General features: G+C 44.1%; 1 protein-coding gene across 2 annotated transcripts in view; it reads left to right on the forward strand.

Moving 5' to 3' along the window:
* The first annotated feature begins 1,447 nt into the window (after nucleotides 1–1,447).
* Nucleotides 1,448–17,419, forward strand: part of DHTKD1 (dehydrogenase E1 and transketolase domain containing 1) — a 52,179-nt gene continuing 36,207 nt past the window's right edge. Inside the window, exons 1-2 of one of the 2 annotated variants that reach the window (XM_082385347.1) lie at nucleotides 1,448–1,740; nucleotides 16,784–16,939. In XM_082385347.1, the coding sequence (XP_082241473.1) occupies nucleotides 1,584–1,740; nucleotides 16,784–16,939 (313 nt within the window). In that variant the 5' untranslated portion in view covers nucleotides 1,448–1,583. The remainder of the gene's footprint in view (nucleotides 1,741–16,783; nucleotides 16,940–17,419) is intronic. The other variant, XM_082385348.1, reaches the window with a different exon arrangement.

Genomic DNA, 17,419 nt, shown 5'->3' on the forward strand with positions numbered 1-17,419 from the left:
GGCCAAAAAAAAAAAAAAAAAAGAAAAGAAAAGAAATTGATTCCAATTTTTGCCTTCCACCCAAAGTCCCAACTTCAAATGTCAGTCAGTGAGACCACCAGTTCACCTACATGAGAATCCCCACTCCAACTATGCACTTTTACCCCTGGTACATTCAGTCCCCTGATCCAATCAACATTTCAATTGCTATGTATTGCAAGTGCTATGAATTCTCCCTTGCCCCATCACTCCATCATACCTGCCAGGCAAAAATCCATCCTTAGTTAAATACAACTCCTGCCTACCCTGCACCTGCAAAAGGAGCTGAACATATCTGGAGAAAAACTCACACTCACTCTGTCTTGTCTGAGTCAGGTCCATAACCACAAGTCTCAGTGGGCTCTTGGCATCCCCCAAATCATGACATTTCTGGGTCTGTTCACTTTCCCATCCCACTGCTTCATACCTTTTTATCCCTTTCAGACGTCCTCCCATGTCTTTTTACTCCCACTTTCTGCTGTTCATCTTGCTTAATATTTCACCAAAAAAAAAATAGAAGCAGAAAAAAACTTCATCGTCGTTCCATGATCAAATCTATCAGCCTACCGAAATAGATACGCTTATGCTCTGCCTTTCCTACTTTTATATTCTATGAAGTGCCCTTGCTTCAGTCCAAGGCTAACCTTGTCACTGTGGGAGATTGGAGATCCCCTTCTCTGGGATATAAAGGGACATTGATCTCGTAATTACTTCCTTCTTTTTTACTGAAAGCTCTTTTAACCACCCAGTTATCCTGTATCTACCTTTCCACTCCCATCTCTCAATACACACCCAATTCGCCGGCCTCTTGGAATCACTTGCAATGCCTTGCAGCCTCTCCCAGGCTTCTGTGCTCATGCTTGCCCCTCTCCTTGGCGTGCCCCTCACCTTGCACATTTACCTCACTCCACATGAAATCTTCCACGTCCACTTTCTCTTCACTCCTATTCTATCGCTTTCGTACAGGCTCCTTCTCCCCTATTTTATTCTTTCTCCCTCAATGTTTTTTACAAAAATGCAAATGGAGGGGGGATGTTGATTTTCTGGTTACTTCCTATGACCTTTCCTTCAAACCAAGTCCCTTGGTTTGAGTCCCAGCCACTTTTCATGCACCCTGTCGCTAATTTTTCCTTTCTGTAAGAGACTGCATCGTGTGTGTGAGGTTGTGCTCTGGGGCTTCCAGGAGAGGGCTGGTGGGTGATCACTCCTGGTGGGAGACCGCAGCATATACAGGTATATCAAGGTTTATACCAGAAAGCCGGTAACGCTGTGCTCAACACTCCCCGTTTTCCCAAATCCAGGGCTACCCTCAGCCTCTAGGACCGCGCGAGTCCCAGCGGATCCCGGGGCGTGGCTTCGCTTTGAAGGCCGCTGATCTAGATTGGCTCCGAGGACCGGCCCTGGCCAATCAGGACTGGGGGCGTTGTCTCGAAGGCGGGGCTTCCCCTCGCCTACCCACTCCCTCCTCTCGCCTCCCACGCGGGGGGTTTCAGGAGCTACCTCCCAGTGGGCGCGACCCCTAGATCTCCCGCAGAAGTCTCTGGGCCCGGGCGGCCTGGCGGGACATGGCCTTGGCCACTGTGGCAGCAGCAAGACTGGGCCTCGGTCGGGCCCCTCCGCTCCTCCTCCGGCGCGGCTACCAGACAGAGAGGGGTGTCTACGGCTACCCGCCGAGGAAACCCGAGAGCCGGGAGCCCCAGGGCGGCCTGGCGCGCCCCCCAGGTCAGGGATTGGGCCCGGGCGGTGGGCGTGGGGCCTGGGGAGGCAGGGGGCCTTCCTGCCTGGCCTGGGATAGGGTGCTTTTGATAGTTGGGGCTTCTAGGGGCCTCAGTGTGAGAGTAGGAGGGTGGGGAGGAAGGTGAGGCGAGGGAGCAGAGGCGGACAGGCGTGCATATTGTCAGGGTCGGGGTCACAGAATTGTTTTGTGAGCTCTTGTCTTTTCCATTCCTTGGTCGTAAAACGTGTGAGAACTTAGCTCTTTGCAGAGTCGGGGCTGCAGGAAAAGAAAAGTTCTAAGATATCTCAGCTCCTGGAGTTCACCCAAGGATACATTTCCAGGGCCGTCTCCGAAGCTGGTGTGAGCCGGGATGTGTGGGGATCGCGACTGTGACTAGGGTGAAGAGGGCAGTTAGCAGATGGTCTTGGACCACAGCATGGTATTTATTATCCATTCGTCTCCTCTGTGTAGCCTCTTTAATTTCAGAGTTTAGAACTCTTTGCTGAATTTAGAAACGTGTTACTCGGGTTTTAATGTATTAGGAGACATGAATATCAGTTTTTGGAAGCTCTGTTGCATCCTCATGTGCAAGAGACGAACTTTGAGTATTTGGTTTATGCTCCAAAGTTATTGTATCTTTTTTTTTTTAAGTTATTGTATCTTTATTCATCCTCACAGAATAGAAGATGAACACAGATCGATTATTAGAGGAAGGTCATTTGGCATCTTTGATCCAGTTATTGGATTAACAATTAGGAGCCCCTTCATCATCTAAGCACCTGACCTCTGAGCAGTACATTACACATTGGAACCTCAATATTTTGCTTTTGATCTCAGGGGACATTTAGAATAAAACTGATTCTCCTTCTTGAGTCCAGCGGGTTTCTTTAGGGACAGGATTTTGGCCAGCTAGGTTGCTAATCCCTTGAGAGTAAGACTATAGGTATCTTATTTCACTTGGCAAATTGAGTGCCCAGAATTTTACATGCCAATTGTCCTCAAACTGAAGCGTGCATTCAGATCACTCTGCGTGATGTTAAAATGCTAGCTCCCAGGCCAGCCTCCTTCTCCCCTCCCCTAAACCCCACCCTAGTTCTCATTCAGTGGCCTGCAATGAGGTTCAGGAATTTGTATTTTTATGTCACTCTAGGTGATTCTCTAGCAGGACGTCCGTGGCCACCGTGGCCAAACACTGTTGTTATAGTCATAAGGGATGTATGTGTAAGATGTATTTGACAATCTCTTCTTCAATTAAGAACTTACTAGTGTGTGCTCAGTGTGCAATTATTGTGATTTTTTTTTTTTTTTGAATGTAGTTTATTTATTTATTTATTTATGGCTGTGTTGGGTCTTCGTTTCTGTGCGAGGGCTTTCTCTAGTTGCGGCAAGTGGGGGTCACTCTTCATCGCGGTGCGCGGGCCTCTCACTATCGCGGCCTCTCTTGTTGTGGAGCACAGGCTCCAGACGCGCAGGCTCAGTAATTGTGGCTCACGGGCCTAATTGCTCCGCGGCATGTGGGATCCTCCCAGACCAGGGCTGGCACCCGCGTCCCCTGCATTGGCAGGCAGACTCCCAACCACTGTGCCACCAGGGAAGCCCCCTATTGTGATCTTATTTGAGGTTTTCCCTCACTGTTGGGTCTCTGTTTGATTCCTATTAACAGCCTGGCAGTGGAGAATTAATCTTTGCCTGGGAAAAGTCTGGGCTGGTGGTTCTCAATGGCAAGACTGTATCCAAATCATCCAGGGAGCTTTGGGCTGGTGTGGTTTGAAAAAATATCTCTGGGGTTGATTTTATCTGTATATAATCTTCTCTTTTCCCTCATCACCAACTTGTGCCTCCCCACCCCTCCTAGCAATGAACTTGCTGTATTGTGGGATCCTTGGTGAACTTTGAAAGTTCAGTATTGAGTTAGAACTGCAGGCTAAGGGTACAATATTGTGTTGTACTGAGAGGATAGAGTAAAATCAATACTGAGAAATAGTTGTTTGTTGCAGTTGTGGGATCTGACTTAAGGAATTTTTTCCTTATATCTTTTTTTAATACTCCGAATAAAACTTAAAGGCAAGTGGGCCGTTTTGTAACTTTCTTCAAATTTATCATTCCATGTAGATCTGTGACAGTTCTTTCTGTTTCCTGTTTCAGAACTTATCACATCATTTTGTAAAAACTCTTTTTATAGATACTACTCCTACTAGGCTGTGTGGGAGAATGGGGAAGGAGATTGCATATAGCTCACGTCCAAAGAGCTTGGTCACACGTCTATACGTACCTGCAAGGGAGACTGGAAAGCATAGTCTTTATTCAGGATGGCTACCTTCCAGCTAAAAATTATTTTGAGAGAGAAGAGGAAAATAGATGTTGGAAAATAATTAGTAATCACCACACTCGGCCCCTTTGGCCATTCAAATATCCTAAGCTTTTCTTCCCACACATAGAATGTACTCACTTCCTCCCTCCTCCATTCAATTCCTGAATCCAGCTCAAAGTCCATTATCTCTGGAGAATGTGCAGTCCTCTCCAGCAGGTCTGGCTGTGGCTCCTCGGAGTCTGGAATTTTATGAACTGCCATCCATCCTGAATATATACACATTTGATGTACAAAGGAAACTCCCATCCACAAAAGGAAAGAATGAGGAATCTATAGCAGCCACTGGTTCAGACCAGTTATCAAGTCCTATTGGGTAGGAATGATAAAGCCCCTTGATGTGGCTGAGTGGTAAGTTCACTAGATTATCTGGCCCCTCAACTCTGCCCCCATCCCTTCCCCTGGTCTTGCCTTATGGATTCTTCTTTAACCTGTATCTTCTGAGGGCATTGGGGAGTGTGCCCTCCTTGGGGGCTGCACACCTTTCATGGTCCACTTTATTTTGATAAGGTTAGGAACCTGATAGTTACTTTAGGTAGTCATCAATTACAGATTTTTTTTTTTTCTGGCCAGAGTTGGGATTTCTTTGGCAGTTCAGTTTTTTATTTTATTTGTTTTTATTTTTTAAATTAATTTTTAGTGGAGTATAGTTGATTTACAATGTTGTGTTACTTTCTGCTGTACAGCAAAGTGAACCAGTTATATATATACATATATCCACTCTTTTTTAGATTCTTTTCCCGTATAGGTCACTACAGAGTATTGAGTAGAGTTCCCTGTGCTGTACAGCGGGTTCTTATTACTTATCTATTTTATATATAGTAGTCTATAGATGTCAGTCCCAATCTCCCAATTTATCCTCTCCCCCCCCCATTTCCCCCTTGGTAATCCTAGGTTTGTTTTCTACATCTGTGACTCTATCTCTGTTTTGTAAATAAGTTCAGTTGTACCATTTTTTAAGATTTGGAGTTGGGATTTCTTTGGCAGTTCAGGTTTTTTAAAATTTATTTATTCTATTTATTTATTTTTGGCTGCATTGGGTCTTCATTGCTGCGCGTGGACTTTCTCTAGTTCCGGTGAGCGGGAGCTGCTCTTCGTTGTGGTACGTGGTCTTCTCATTGCGGTGCCTTCTCTTGTTGCGGAGCACGGGCTCTAGGCGCACGGGCTTCGGTAGTTGTGGCTCACGGGCTCTAGAGCGCAGGCTCAGTAGTTGTGGCGCACGGGCTGAGTTGCTCCACAGCACGTGGGATCTTCCCGGACCAGGGCTCGAACCCGTGTCCTCTGCATTGGCAGGCGGATTCTTAACCACTGCGCCACCAGGGAAGCCCAGCAGTTCAGTTTCTTAAATAAAATTCCTAGGACTGCAGTCTTTTGGCTTTTTGCTTTTTGGCTTTTTGCTTCTAGTCATTCCATGAGGAAGTTGCCCACAGTCAAAGAGCTCATCCAGGCCTAGTTTTTAAGCCTGAAAACCCTGGTCTTTTATTTACTGCTTCTACCCATTCGACTCCCTAAATTTAATGGTGTTTATTTTGAGACCATCTCAACTAATATGCTGTAGTGGGAAGGCAAAACCCTTTGTGTGATATTAAAGGCTCAGCTGGCTTTCATCATCTAACAGATAATGCTTACTAGAAGGTACTTAAAAAGGGGTTTCATCTTTTCTCCTATCTCCGGCTAAGACAGCCTCTTCAGAACTACCTTTACTAATTGCTTCTACCTTTCAAACCTTGGCTGGGTCTGCCCCCTAGGTACTGAGGCCACAGATGGAGAAAACCTCCCAGTAGTGGAGTGAATTTCCCTCCATCTCTTCTTGCTGATGAACTAGCTCCTTGACCTCACCTTTCTTCTGGGGCTTTCCTGAAAGTGACAAGAAACAATGAACACAGACTACTGAGCTACAGGCTCCATGGGCATGCAGCCTACCTTTCAAGATATCGCAAGTGACAGTTTTAGCAAATGTTTTGTCAGATAACATAACACTGTTTCAGCTTTCTAGTCTGAAATACCTGGGTCCTTGGTACCCACCACCTGACTGCTAAGCCAGTGTCGTATACATTTTAGGTTCTGTTATGGCAGCAACCCACCTCCGGTAGCAAATTCAGTATTGGATAGGATGTGTTCAGGGGCTGTGCCAGAGACCTGGAATAACAGTGGGTTGAATAAAGTAAGTAGAAGTCTGAGCTGGTATGACAGGTCTGCTCTGCAAAGCTGTAGGGGTTCAAGTTTCTTCTACGTTGTTTCCTCGCCACCCTGCGGGTGTTGCTTTCAACTCTGGTCCAGGATAGCTCACCACTATAACCACATACTGGCCAGCAAGAGGGAGGAAAAGGGGGAGGGGAAGAGAACACCATCCCTTTAAGGGTAAGACCCAGAAGTTGCAACATCACTTCTACTGTCCTCTCATTGGCCAGAACATAGTCATATGGCTACCCTGGCTGCAGGGAAGGCTGGAAAGGGTATCCTTATTCTGGGTGGTCGTATACTCGACTATCTGTTACCATGAAAGAGAAGGGAAAATGGATGTTGGGGGTTATAATAGTCTCTGCTGCAGATGTACTTTAAAAATCTGGGGCAAGCAACTTTTTCACCTTGTACTTTCTGTCACATTTTGAGCACTCTATTTCTCAAAGCCTTGCTTTCTTCATATTTTCACTAACTAGGATCCTAGTCTAGGTGTTTAATTCTGGCCTGCTACCAAAAAAAAAAATGTTGAATTCAAGGGTTCTTAACCTGGGTCCATGGATCCCTATGAGAAGGTTTCAGGGGGTCTGTGTACTTTGCACAACTCTGTGTCTGTGTCTGTTTCTAGGCCGAGGGCCCATAGCTTTCGTCACATTCTCAAAGAGATCCATGACTTCAAAGAGGTAAAACTGCTAGCCTAGCTGGTATTATAACTTATAGCCTAGTTCCCTTCCAGCTTAGTCCAGTCTTTCTAAAACATTGGTTTAACTGAGTCACTTTCTTACTCAGGTCTCCAAAGGCTCTACTTTGCCTCTCAAAATAAAATCCAGGTTCTTTAGGTTGCTACTCAATGCCCTTCATGTTTCTTGACCTGTTCTGCCTTCTTTCTTACATCTTTCCAACATAAATTCCCCCACTTTCCAAATCTCTTCTTCACTCTGTGCCTTTCCACTTCTTACTCATTCTCCACAGTCCAGCTCCATTCCCAAGTCCTCCGTGACATCTTTCCAGACAACTCCAGGCTATCCTAATCTGAATTCCCTTAACTCTCAGTATGGGGCCCACCCCTTGGACTGTATTAAACTTTTTCTAATTGTGTGCAGTTTTGTGTGGGGATCATCTTCTCATTTACATTGTAAGATCCTGCCTAGTAAAGACCTTGTCTTATATTCCTTTCAGCTCTACACTTAACTAAATACTTATTAAATGATTGATTCCTACTAAGAAGTAGAAATAGGGTTCTGTATATGCAATTTCTTTGTGACATTTAGTACATTTGAATTTTGCACGTACAACCGTAACACCAAGAACTAAGAAAAGAAGCATTTTATATATAGGGTAATATACTGTATTACCATGTTCTAGAAGAAGGAATAACTTTTTTTTTGCTGATGAAGACAATTAAGATTCATTGGGTTTTTCCTTAAATTCTGTTTAACTGTGTGCTTATGGTCTGTTCTATTAATTATAGGAGGCTGATGAGGCCAAGGACACAGTTTAATTGGCTTTAGTCTTTTTTTTTTTTGGCCTCGCTGTGCAGCATGCAGGATCTTAGTTCCCCGACCAAGGATCAAACCCATGCCCCCTGCATTGGGAGGTGCCCACTGCATTGGGAGCACAGAGTCTGAGGCGCTGGACTGCCAGCTAAGTCCCGGCTTTAGTCTTTTTCATAATGCCTGCCAGTTGTCCTAAAAGGTGCCATCTTTGTTGAGAGGAATGACTGAGTTAGTGGGATGGATCATGCCCATTAACTTTTGGTACTGGCAAAATGAATCAAAGGACAAACCCTACTGAAAATGGACACAAGGCATCCTCCCACATCCAAGGTGACATAGAGAAATGCGAGGAGGTATGGTCAAAGTTATGGTGCCTCCCTCCTCCTCTTTGACCTTCATCAGCCTTCTTTCTTTTTTTTTTTCCTTTATTTTTATTATTTATTTATTTATTTTTGGCTGAGTTGGGTCTTCGTTTCTGTGCAAGGGCTTTCTCTAGCTGCGGCAAGCGGGGGCCACTCTTCATCGCGGTGCGCGGGCCTCTCACTATCGCGGCCTCTCTTGTTGCGGAGCACAGGCTCCAGACGCGCAGGCTCAGTAGTTGTGGTTCACAGGCCTAGTTGCTCCGCGGCATGTGGGATCCTCCCAGACCAGGGCTCGAACCCGTGTCCCCTGCATTGGCAGGCAGATTCTCAACCACTGTGCCACCAGGGAAGCCCAGCCTTCTTTCTTAAGATGTTTATCTTGGCCAAAAATCAATGCCTGCATAGGATGACTACTTCATTTACTAAGATTTTCACTGTAGTAAGGCTTTGAAGAGATGTTGGATTTGCTTGTAGCAACCTTTTTGGATGGCAGCGGTTTCACTAGTTAAAATTTGACCTGTGATGAGTGTCCTTTGTAGCTGGCTATTAGTAAAACAGCTTGTACTTTAACCTCTGCATACCTCAACTTCCAAGTAAACTTGAATTTATTTATCAACAATCCTAATTTAAAATGGAGGTGGGTTTCCATATACATTTTAGAATTATTTGTTCTAGTTCTGTGAAAAAAGCCATTAGTATTTTGGTAGGAATTGCACTGAATCTGTAGATTGTCTTGGGAAGTATGGTCATTTTAACAATATTAATTCTTCCAGTCCAAGGCCATGGTATATCTTTCCATCTGTTTGTGTCATCTTCCATTTCTCTCATCAGTGTCTTATACTTTTCCGAGTATATGTTTTTTACCTCCTTAGGTAGATTTATTCCTAGGTATTTTATTCTTTTTGGTATGACACTAAATGGGGTTGTTTCCTTAATTGCTCTTTCTGATAGTTCGTTGTTATTATATAGAAATGCAACAGCTTAGGACCAGTGATTCATAGGCATAAATTTCATTATGAAGGATTTGGGTTATTAAAAAATGGCAGAATTTAGAGACCATTAGGAGATGGGAGCTGTAAGATTCCAAACAGTGTTTAGTGGTTACTGATCTTGGCGATCAGCTTTAGTAGTTGAAGTGAGGTTGCAGGTATGTTGCATATTAGAAATAATAGGAGCCTTGGGAATTCCCTGGCAGTCCAGTTGTTAGGACTCGGCACTTTCACTGCTGGGGCCTGGGTTCGGTCCCGGGTCCGGGAACTAAGATCTCACAAGCAGCGTGGCGCGGACAAAAAAAAAAAAGAAGAGAAAAGAAATAATAGGAGCCTTTACTGGAGGTATAGGAAAAACAGTTGGGGAAAATCTTATTGCATTAGAGATCTTCAAAAAAATTTAGATGATTTTTTTTTTTTTTTTTTTTTATGGCTGTGTTGGGTCTTCGTTTCTGTGCGAGGGCTTTCTCTAGTTGTGGCAAGCGGGGGCCACTCTTCATCGCGGTGGGTGGGCCTCTCACTATCGCGGCCTCTCTTGTTGCGGAGCACAGGCTCCAGGCGCAGGCTCAGCAACTGTGGCTCACAGGCCCAGTTGCTCCGCGGCATGTGGGATCTTCCCAGACCAGGGCTTGAACCCGTGTCCCCTGCATTGGCAGGCAGATTCTCAACCACTGTGCCACCAGGGAAGCCCTAGATGATTTTTTAAATGTTTCAGTGACTTCTAGTTATCTCATCCTGTTGCTGTAGGCCCTGGACTTTCCTTTTCAATTTTTGTTATGGTATAGTGGGTAAAACACTGGATTAAAATCAAGCACACTTGAGTACAAATAGTTCAAATTCCAGCTTCTTCATTACCAGTGTCACCTTCTGCAAGTCACTTAACGTGTTTGGGCCTCAGTTAACTCTTCTGCAGATAAGGCCACCTATTTCAGAGCTGTTACAGGATTAGATAAGATGACGTATGTGAAAAATCCAACACAATGTGTAGCACAAGTTAGTACTCAATAAATGGTCACTATCATTTATTATCAATCTGTGACCGTTGCTTACCTATCTCGGCAATGATTTAAGAAAGGAATCTCAAAAAAAAAAGGAAAGGACCAGAATAAGGTTTCTATTTAAAGTTTGGTTTTTTGCAAGAAAGAACTATCTGGCAAAATAAATTTAGCTTATAAAGATATCATGTTTGAGATGGGAAGAGAAGATAGGATGTAAAATGAACTCAGCTGCATGGCCTAGGTATGAGTTTGTTGTACAAAATTCATAATAATAGTATTCTGGTACCAAGTCTTGCCTTTTGATATGGTTATCTATGAAGTTCCTAAGTTGAAGCCGGTGGCAGCTGTCTCATTTATTTTTTCTGTAAATTTCTGTGGTTTATTTATTTATTTATGTATTTGGCTGCGTTGGGTCTTCGTTGCTGTGCTGGGGCTTTCTCTAGTTGCAGCGTGCGGGCTTCTCATTGCAGTGGTTCCTCTTGTTGCGGAGCACGAGCTCTAGGGCACGCGGGCTTCAGTAGCTGTGGTGTGCAGGCTCAGTAGTTGTGGCTCACGGACTCTAGAGCGCAGGCTCAGTAATTGGGGAGCACGGGCTTAGTTGTCCCTCGGCATGTGGGATCTTCCAGGACCATGGATCGAACCTGTGTCCCCTGCATTGGCAGTTGGATTCTTAACCACTGTGCCAGCAGGGAAGTCCCCGTCTCATTTTAATAGGGCTTAAGAGGGGACTTCCCTGGCGGTCCAGTGGTTAAGACTCCACGCTTCCATTGCAAGGGACATGGTTTCGATCCCTGGTCAGGGAACTAAGATCCCACATGCCGCACGGCGCGGCCAAAAAAAAAAAAAAAAAAAATAGGGCTTATGGGACTCCAATTATGGAGTTCTCTTTCTTGGAGTCTTCAGTGTTTTTATAGATAGCCAATGTTCCCACTTGCTCTAAGCATATGCTGACTTGAATGCAAAGAGACTGTGGATGGGATCTAGATATTTTCGGGGGAGGCTGTTTATGACCAGATGATGAAAGAGAACTGTATTGACTTCCAGTTGAAGTACTAAGTTTAGTTTAGGTTATCTGTCAGTGTACTTTATGCTGGTTAATATGAACACATTTCTTTCTGAAAATAAAATACTATTCAACACTATCCAGTGCCCCCACCGTGTTTGCTTACAGCAGAGAATAAAGTGATGTAGATATCCCTATCATAATGTTTTTTATTTGTTTGTTTGTTTTGGCTGCACGGCACGTGGGATCTTAGTTCCCTGACCAGGGATTGAACCCTCACGCCCTGCATTGTAAGCACAGAGTCTTAACCACTGGACCGCCAGGGAAGTCCCTCATAATGTTTTTTTACTCTTGTTTTAGCTAAGGTTCTCTTGGTCACAAGCAGCAGAAACCAACTCTGGCTATCTTAAGCAAAGAGGGGACTTTATTTGAAGGGTACAAGGGTATCTTCTAGAGCTGAAAAACGTTTCAAGTAATCAAGAAGGGAGTGAACCAAAGCTAACTCTGGGAATATTGGCAGAGGCTGTGTGAGGCCCCATAAGGCACAGCTGTTAAGGTACTTAGCTCCTGTGTCACACATAATGTGTGTTGGGGGTTCTCAAGACCACCCCACATTTAGAGATTCTCCAGAAGGGACTCATGGCACTCAGTCTATAGTTGTACTCATGGCTAAGGTTTATTGCAGTGATGTGGTAAGGACGCACAGCTGGACCGTAATGGAAAAGGCACAGGAAGAGTCTGGAGGGCCCTTTGTGCAGGCTTCCTTCTGCTTTCTCCCATGAGGGGTCACACGGAATGCACTCCTCTTCAAGAAACACAGTAACATATGTGCAATGTTCCTGCACAGGGAATCCTATTAGAGACTTGGCACCCAGAGTTTTTATTGGGAGAGGTTCATGTAAGCACCCTCTGCATGTGCCAAAATCCCAGACTCCCAGAAGGGAAACAGGTGTTCAGCCTAAACTACCTTGTTCTCCCAAACAGTCGAGGCACAGTGGATCACCCTTATCAGTTAGGGACAGGTGAGGCCATTCCTGAAATTCAAGTTCCCAGGCAGCAACCAAGAGCATAAACCTTGCAAGCAGGCTTTTCTAAGGATAGCAGTCTCACGCTCACTCTTCTCATATCTCTTAATTTCAAGCCTCAAATTCTGGGAAGATTGAATCTGACCCACCTTGACTCAGGTGTCTTTGGAATCCATTGACTCTTTGGCAGGCAAAGTAGAGCAATAGAGACATGGCCCTGGAACCCACTCTCTGGGATGGGAGGGTGCAGTTCTCAGAAGAGAAGGACCCAAAGTGATCAGGAGGGATCCACTGCAGCCCTCGTACGGCATGTTTGAGGGCTCTGGAAACCTTTGATCGGGAGGGTTCTGTGATGCCATTACAATACAGTGAATATCAGGACTTCATTCATTCAAGTAATAACAAATATCTCTTGAGCATCTACTATGTGCCATTCTCCTGAGCCAGAAGCACGCCTCCAGTATTTTCCATTTTATTTGGAAGAAGAGCGTATATATCTGCTACTGTCGTTTGCCCTATTCTCTCTGGCTTCTTAGGAATTTAAACATCCAATTAAATTCCTCTGAACTTTCATAGATATCGTGAGCACTGAGTCATTTGGTCAGTATTATGCCTCAGGTGAAGGGATTCATTTTTCTCTTACAGTAATCCTTTGATTTATACAATAACAGGGAGTTTTTTGTGAAGAAGATATGTATTCTATTGCTGTGATCGCATCCATTTAAATCTTTTAATTTCATTATTTGCTACCAAAGTAATCCAGCTGAAGCAATTTTATTCAATGCATTTGACACTGAAACTTGGTCAGTTAATTTAACAAAAAGTCATTAAATCAAGGATTATCATAACGAAATGAGAGATGCTTTACGTATTTTAACTCAAGTATGTTTATTTTTGGTTTTGTATATGCAAATCTTTAAAGTGAAGAGCACTTATGAAAGCAATCTGAATGCAGAATCTCCTAGATTTTTATAATGTCTCCCCTAATGTTTACTTTTCCCCATAGCAACAGCCTTAGGAACAAATATAATTGACTCTTACAAGCATATAGTCAACTGGTGAGGGCAGTGGAGAGAATCTGATCATCAGAAGCTTTCAGGGTGTATTTAAGTCAGTTAAATGGATACAATTTACAGAGCTCTGGGAATTTCCTGGAGGTCCAGAGATTAGGACTCGGTGCTTTCACTGCCTTGGGCCTGGGTTTGATTCCTGGTCGGGGAACTAAGATCCCGTAAGCCTCATGGCGTGGCCAAAATAAATAAATAAATAAAGAGCTCTACTGGACATGTTCATTACAGAAAACTTAGAAACTATGGTAAGCAAGAAAAAAATTGGGAATTTTTTTTTTTTTTTTTTTTGTCTGCATTGGGTCTGCATTGCTGTGCGTGGGCTTTCTCTCTAGCTGCGGCGAGCCGGGGCTACTCTTTGTTGTGGGGCACAGGCTTCTCATTGCGGAGTATGAGAAACCCTAGAGTATGGGCTCTAGGCTCAAGGGCTTCAGTAGTTGTGGCTTGAGGGCTCTAGAGCACAGGCTCAGTAGCTGTGGCACACGGGCCTAGTTGCTCCGTGGCATGTGGGATCTTCCCGGACCAGGGCTCGAACCCGTGTCCCCTGCATTGGCAGACGGATTCTTAACCACTGTGCCACCAGGGAAGTCCCAAAATTAGGAATTTTGACATAGGATCATCACTAAGTTTTTGGTCTATTTCCTTTATATATGTGGAATATATACATGCAAATGCAGAGACATATATGAAGTATATAGATACTAATATGCTAGATATACTATATAATGAAATATATATTATACACACATTTTAACAAAAATCAGGCTTATGCTATATACAGTGTCTTTTAGTCTTTTTTCATCTAAACAAACTGACGCTTTTCCAGTAAGCATTCTCCTACAGCATTATCTTGTGATGACTTCTGGCCAGTGGGGATTAGTTATCAACACCGTGGCATGTCCCTCAGAGGACTGGGGGTTTGTAGAGAGTTAGAGGACTAGCTACAGGGAAACGTCAGTGAGGAATGAGGAGGCATTGACTCCACCTTCAGTACCGGAGGGATGTGTGTGTGGGTGATGAGTAACTTCACCTTCCACTGGTGTCCTCAGGGGAAAGCAGATTCCCGTGCCGACAGGAGTATAAGCAATGTTTAGGGAAGAGGTGAAGAAGGTAGGGAGATCTGTTAAGCATGGAACAGAATTCCAGAGGTCATAATGGAAGGATCTGGGAGACAGAGAAGGAAGAGATATGGGACTGGGTCTGGTAGAAGAAACCAGAGCAGTGAAATGAGGGTCTGGGAGAAAACAGATGGTCAGGATGGATGGAGGATGTGCCCCAAGGTGGGAGGGGAATAGTCCTCTCGCTCTGGCTCTTCCAGAATAGTAGGTGCCACATGTTCTATGGGGTGAGCAGCATCCTTTTGTGCCAACTCCCCCGTCAGTGTTCTAGAAAAACTTGGCTTTTCAGTTAGAAATTTCAGTTAGAAGTTGAAGCAGTGATCCCTGAGCTGATGTGGTTCACTAAAGAGAATGTTTTCAAAAGAGGGCTAGTAGAGGACTTCCCTGGTGGTCCAGTGGTTAAGACTCTGTGCTTCTAATGCAGGGGGCGTAGGTTCAATCCCCGGTCAGGGAACTAAGATCCCACGTGCTGCGTGGCATGGCCAAAACTTTAAAAAAATAAAGATAAAGCATTAAAAAAAAGAGGGCTAGTAGATTGTGGTGAGAATGGTGATGATAACCCTATGTATTTACCATTGGACTTACCCCACTAAGGATGTAGTTTTGCAGATGATATTGGGAGTCGTGGATGAGATCACCTAGAGAGAAAGTAGATTGAGAAGAAGACCCTGCGCAGACCTGGGGAGAACCAATAGTTTAGAGGTGGACAAAGAGGAGGATCCCCTAACCCCCTTCTCGCCCAGGAAAAGTGGTGGAGGTTGAGTAGCCAGCGAGTTAGGAGGAAACCCAGGATCTTGCAATGCCAGAGAGCCCAGGGAAGCAACTGTTTTTAAAGAGGAGTGGCCAACAGGGACAATGCTTTAGACAGATATATCTGTCTGTATTTTAGCCAGAAATATGAAGGTGTCCTACTTCATAACCAGAATAGAGACTATAGCAAAATTATATATGACTCCTCCAGCTTGAAATCAGTTCATTTACTGGGACTGTTTGATGAGTTTATTAGACATAGTGTGGATCCTCTTAACTGTTGGATTTGTGCCAACACATCCTACATATTCGTGTGAATACTGAATGCATGTTCAACACACCTCAGTTCTTTCCTCTAAGCCTGTGACAAGAGGTACACTGTGCAGTACCCTGAATACAAACCCCAGCACATAAACATGTAGCTCTGAAATCATTGTATGGCAACACATGTTCATAAAATGGTCATTAAGTATTTCAAAATATGCTAACAATTTTCTTTGGGTTCTGAAAATAAAAATGCAAATTTCTGTAATGTTCAGAAAATGTGTGCCCTTCATAGTGGATTTGCTCATCTTCAGAGATTTGTGCTTGATTTGTATAAGACCACCTTGATGAACTGAAGGTTAATCGATTGTGGGCTTGAAGGATTTTCTTCCAAATTTTAGAAGGGCTTTCATGTGGGAAAGGGAAGAAAAGCAGCTTCTGGCTCAATATAAAATCATTAAGATAGAATTGGATTCATTGAAAGATAATGATTCCCCCTTGAGTAGAGACTGGGGAATTACTCATTTAAGGCTGTACAAACGGGATTTAAAAAATTTTTTCATTATGTGAGTAACAAGATAATTTCTAAGGTCTTTTCCTAGCGTACAATTTCATGAGTGTATGTACCTGGGGTCTTTAAGAAAAAAGGAAGGATGGGACTTCCCTGGTGGTGCAGTGGTTAAGAATCCGCCTGCCAATGTAGGGGACACGGGTTCCATCCCTGTTCCGGGAAGTTCCCACATGCCGCAGAGCAACTAAGCCCGTGCGCCACAACTACTGAGCCTGTGCTTTAGAACCCGCGAGCCACAACTACTGAGCCCGCCTAACACAACTACTGAAGCCCACACGCCTAGAGCCCGTGCTCCGCAACAAGAGAAGCCACCGCAATGAGAAGCCCGCGCACCGCAGCTAGAGAAAGCCCGTGTGCAGCAACAAAGACCCAACACAGCCAAAAATAAAATAAATAAATTTATTAAAAAAAGAAATAAAATAAGGAAGGAAATGTAACATTGATTTTGTAGTTCAAATTGTATTTCTAATGTACGATATAAAAAATCTCAAATAATAATTAAGAGGACTATAATTATCCATGATCTCAGCATTTTAACAGTTATTTTCAATTTGGGGTGTTTCCTTTTAATATCTATCCTCATGCATAATTAGTTTCACAAATGTGCACTTATAGTTCTGTTTGCTTTCTGTATTTTTCAGTGACTTTCGCTCTCAGGAGATAAATTTAAGGAAATAAGTGTGTTTTCCTGGAGTCTGTTAGTCTTTAATCCTGAAAACCACTGGCAGCTGTGGTGGGTAGGCGCCATGTGTTGAAAACTGTCCAAGGCCACAGAGGCTTCTTTGAAAAACTGATTTTGCAGCCTGTGGGCATTTCCTAAACTATGTTGTTCTATTGTTTTTTCCCCCTGAATTAGTGGACCATGGCCTTGCCAGGTTGGTGACGGTGTATTGTGAGCATGGCCATAAAGCTGCCAAAATCAACCCCCTCTTCACTGGCCAAGCCCTGCAGGAGAACGTGCCTGAAATCCAAGCCCTCGTGCAGACCCTGCAGGGACCCTTTAATACTGCAGGTAAAGCCCATCAACAATGGACTATCCATGTGACAGTTAACTGCCAGTGAGGTGGGGCTCCTTTCTCTGTTCCTGAAGGACCCACATGCCCGCTGGGGCTGAGGCGTCCACAGGTGTGAGGAGACAGTGAGGGGCACATTCGAACACTGGGAGGAGCAGTGTTGGGGTTCTAGAATGGTCTTCTGATAGGGTCCGTTTCCTCTGTATTCAAATCATATATACAACGGCCAAAGGGTACAGGAAAAGGTGCTCCGCATCACTAAGTATCAGGGAAATGCAAATCAAAACCACAATGAGCTATCACCTCACACCTGTTACAATGGCTATTGTCAAAAAAACCCCCAAAGATGGATAAACAACACGGTCCTACTGTCAAGCACAGGGAACTATATTCAGTATCCTGTGATAAACCATAATGGAAAAGAAAATGAAAAAGATTGTATATATATATGTATAACTGAATCACTTTGCTGTATAGCA

The sequence above is a fragment of the Balaenoptera borealis genome (assembly GCF_965194805.1).
Source record: "Balaenoptera borealis genome assembly, chromosome: 3".
NCBI classification, from domain to species: domain Eukaryota; kingdom Metazoa; phylum Chordata; class Mammalia; order Artiodactyla; family Balaenopteridae; genus Balaenoptera; species Balaenoptera borealis.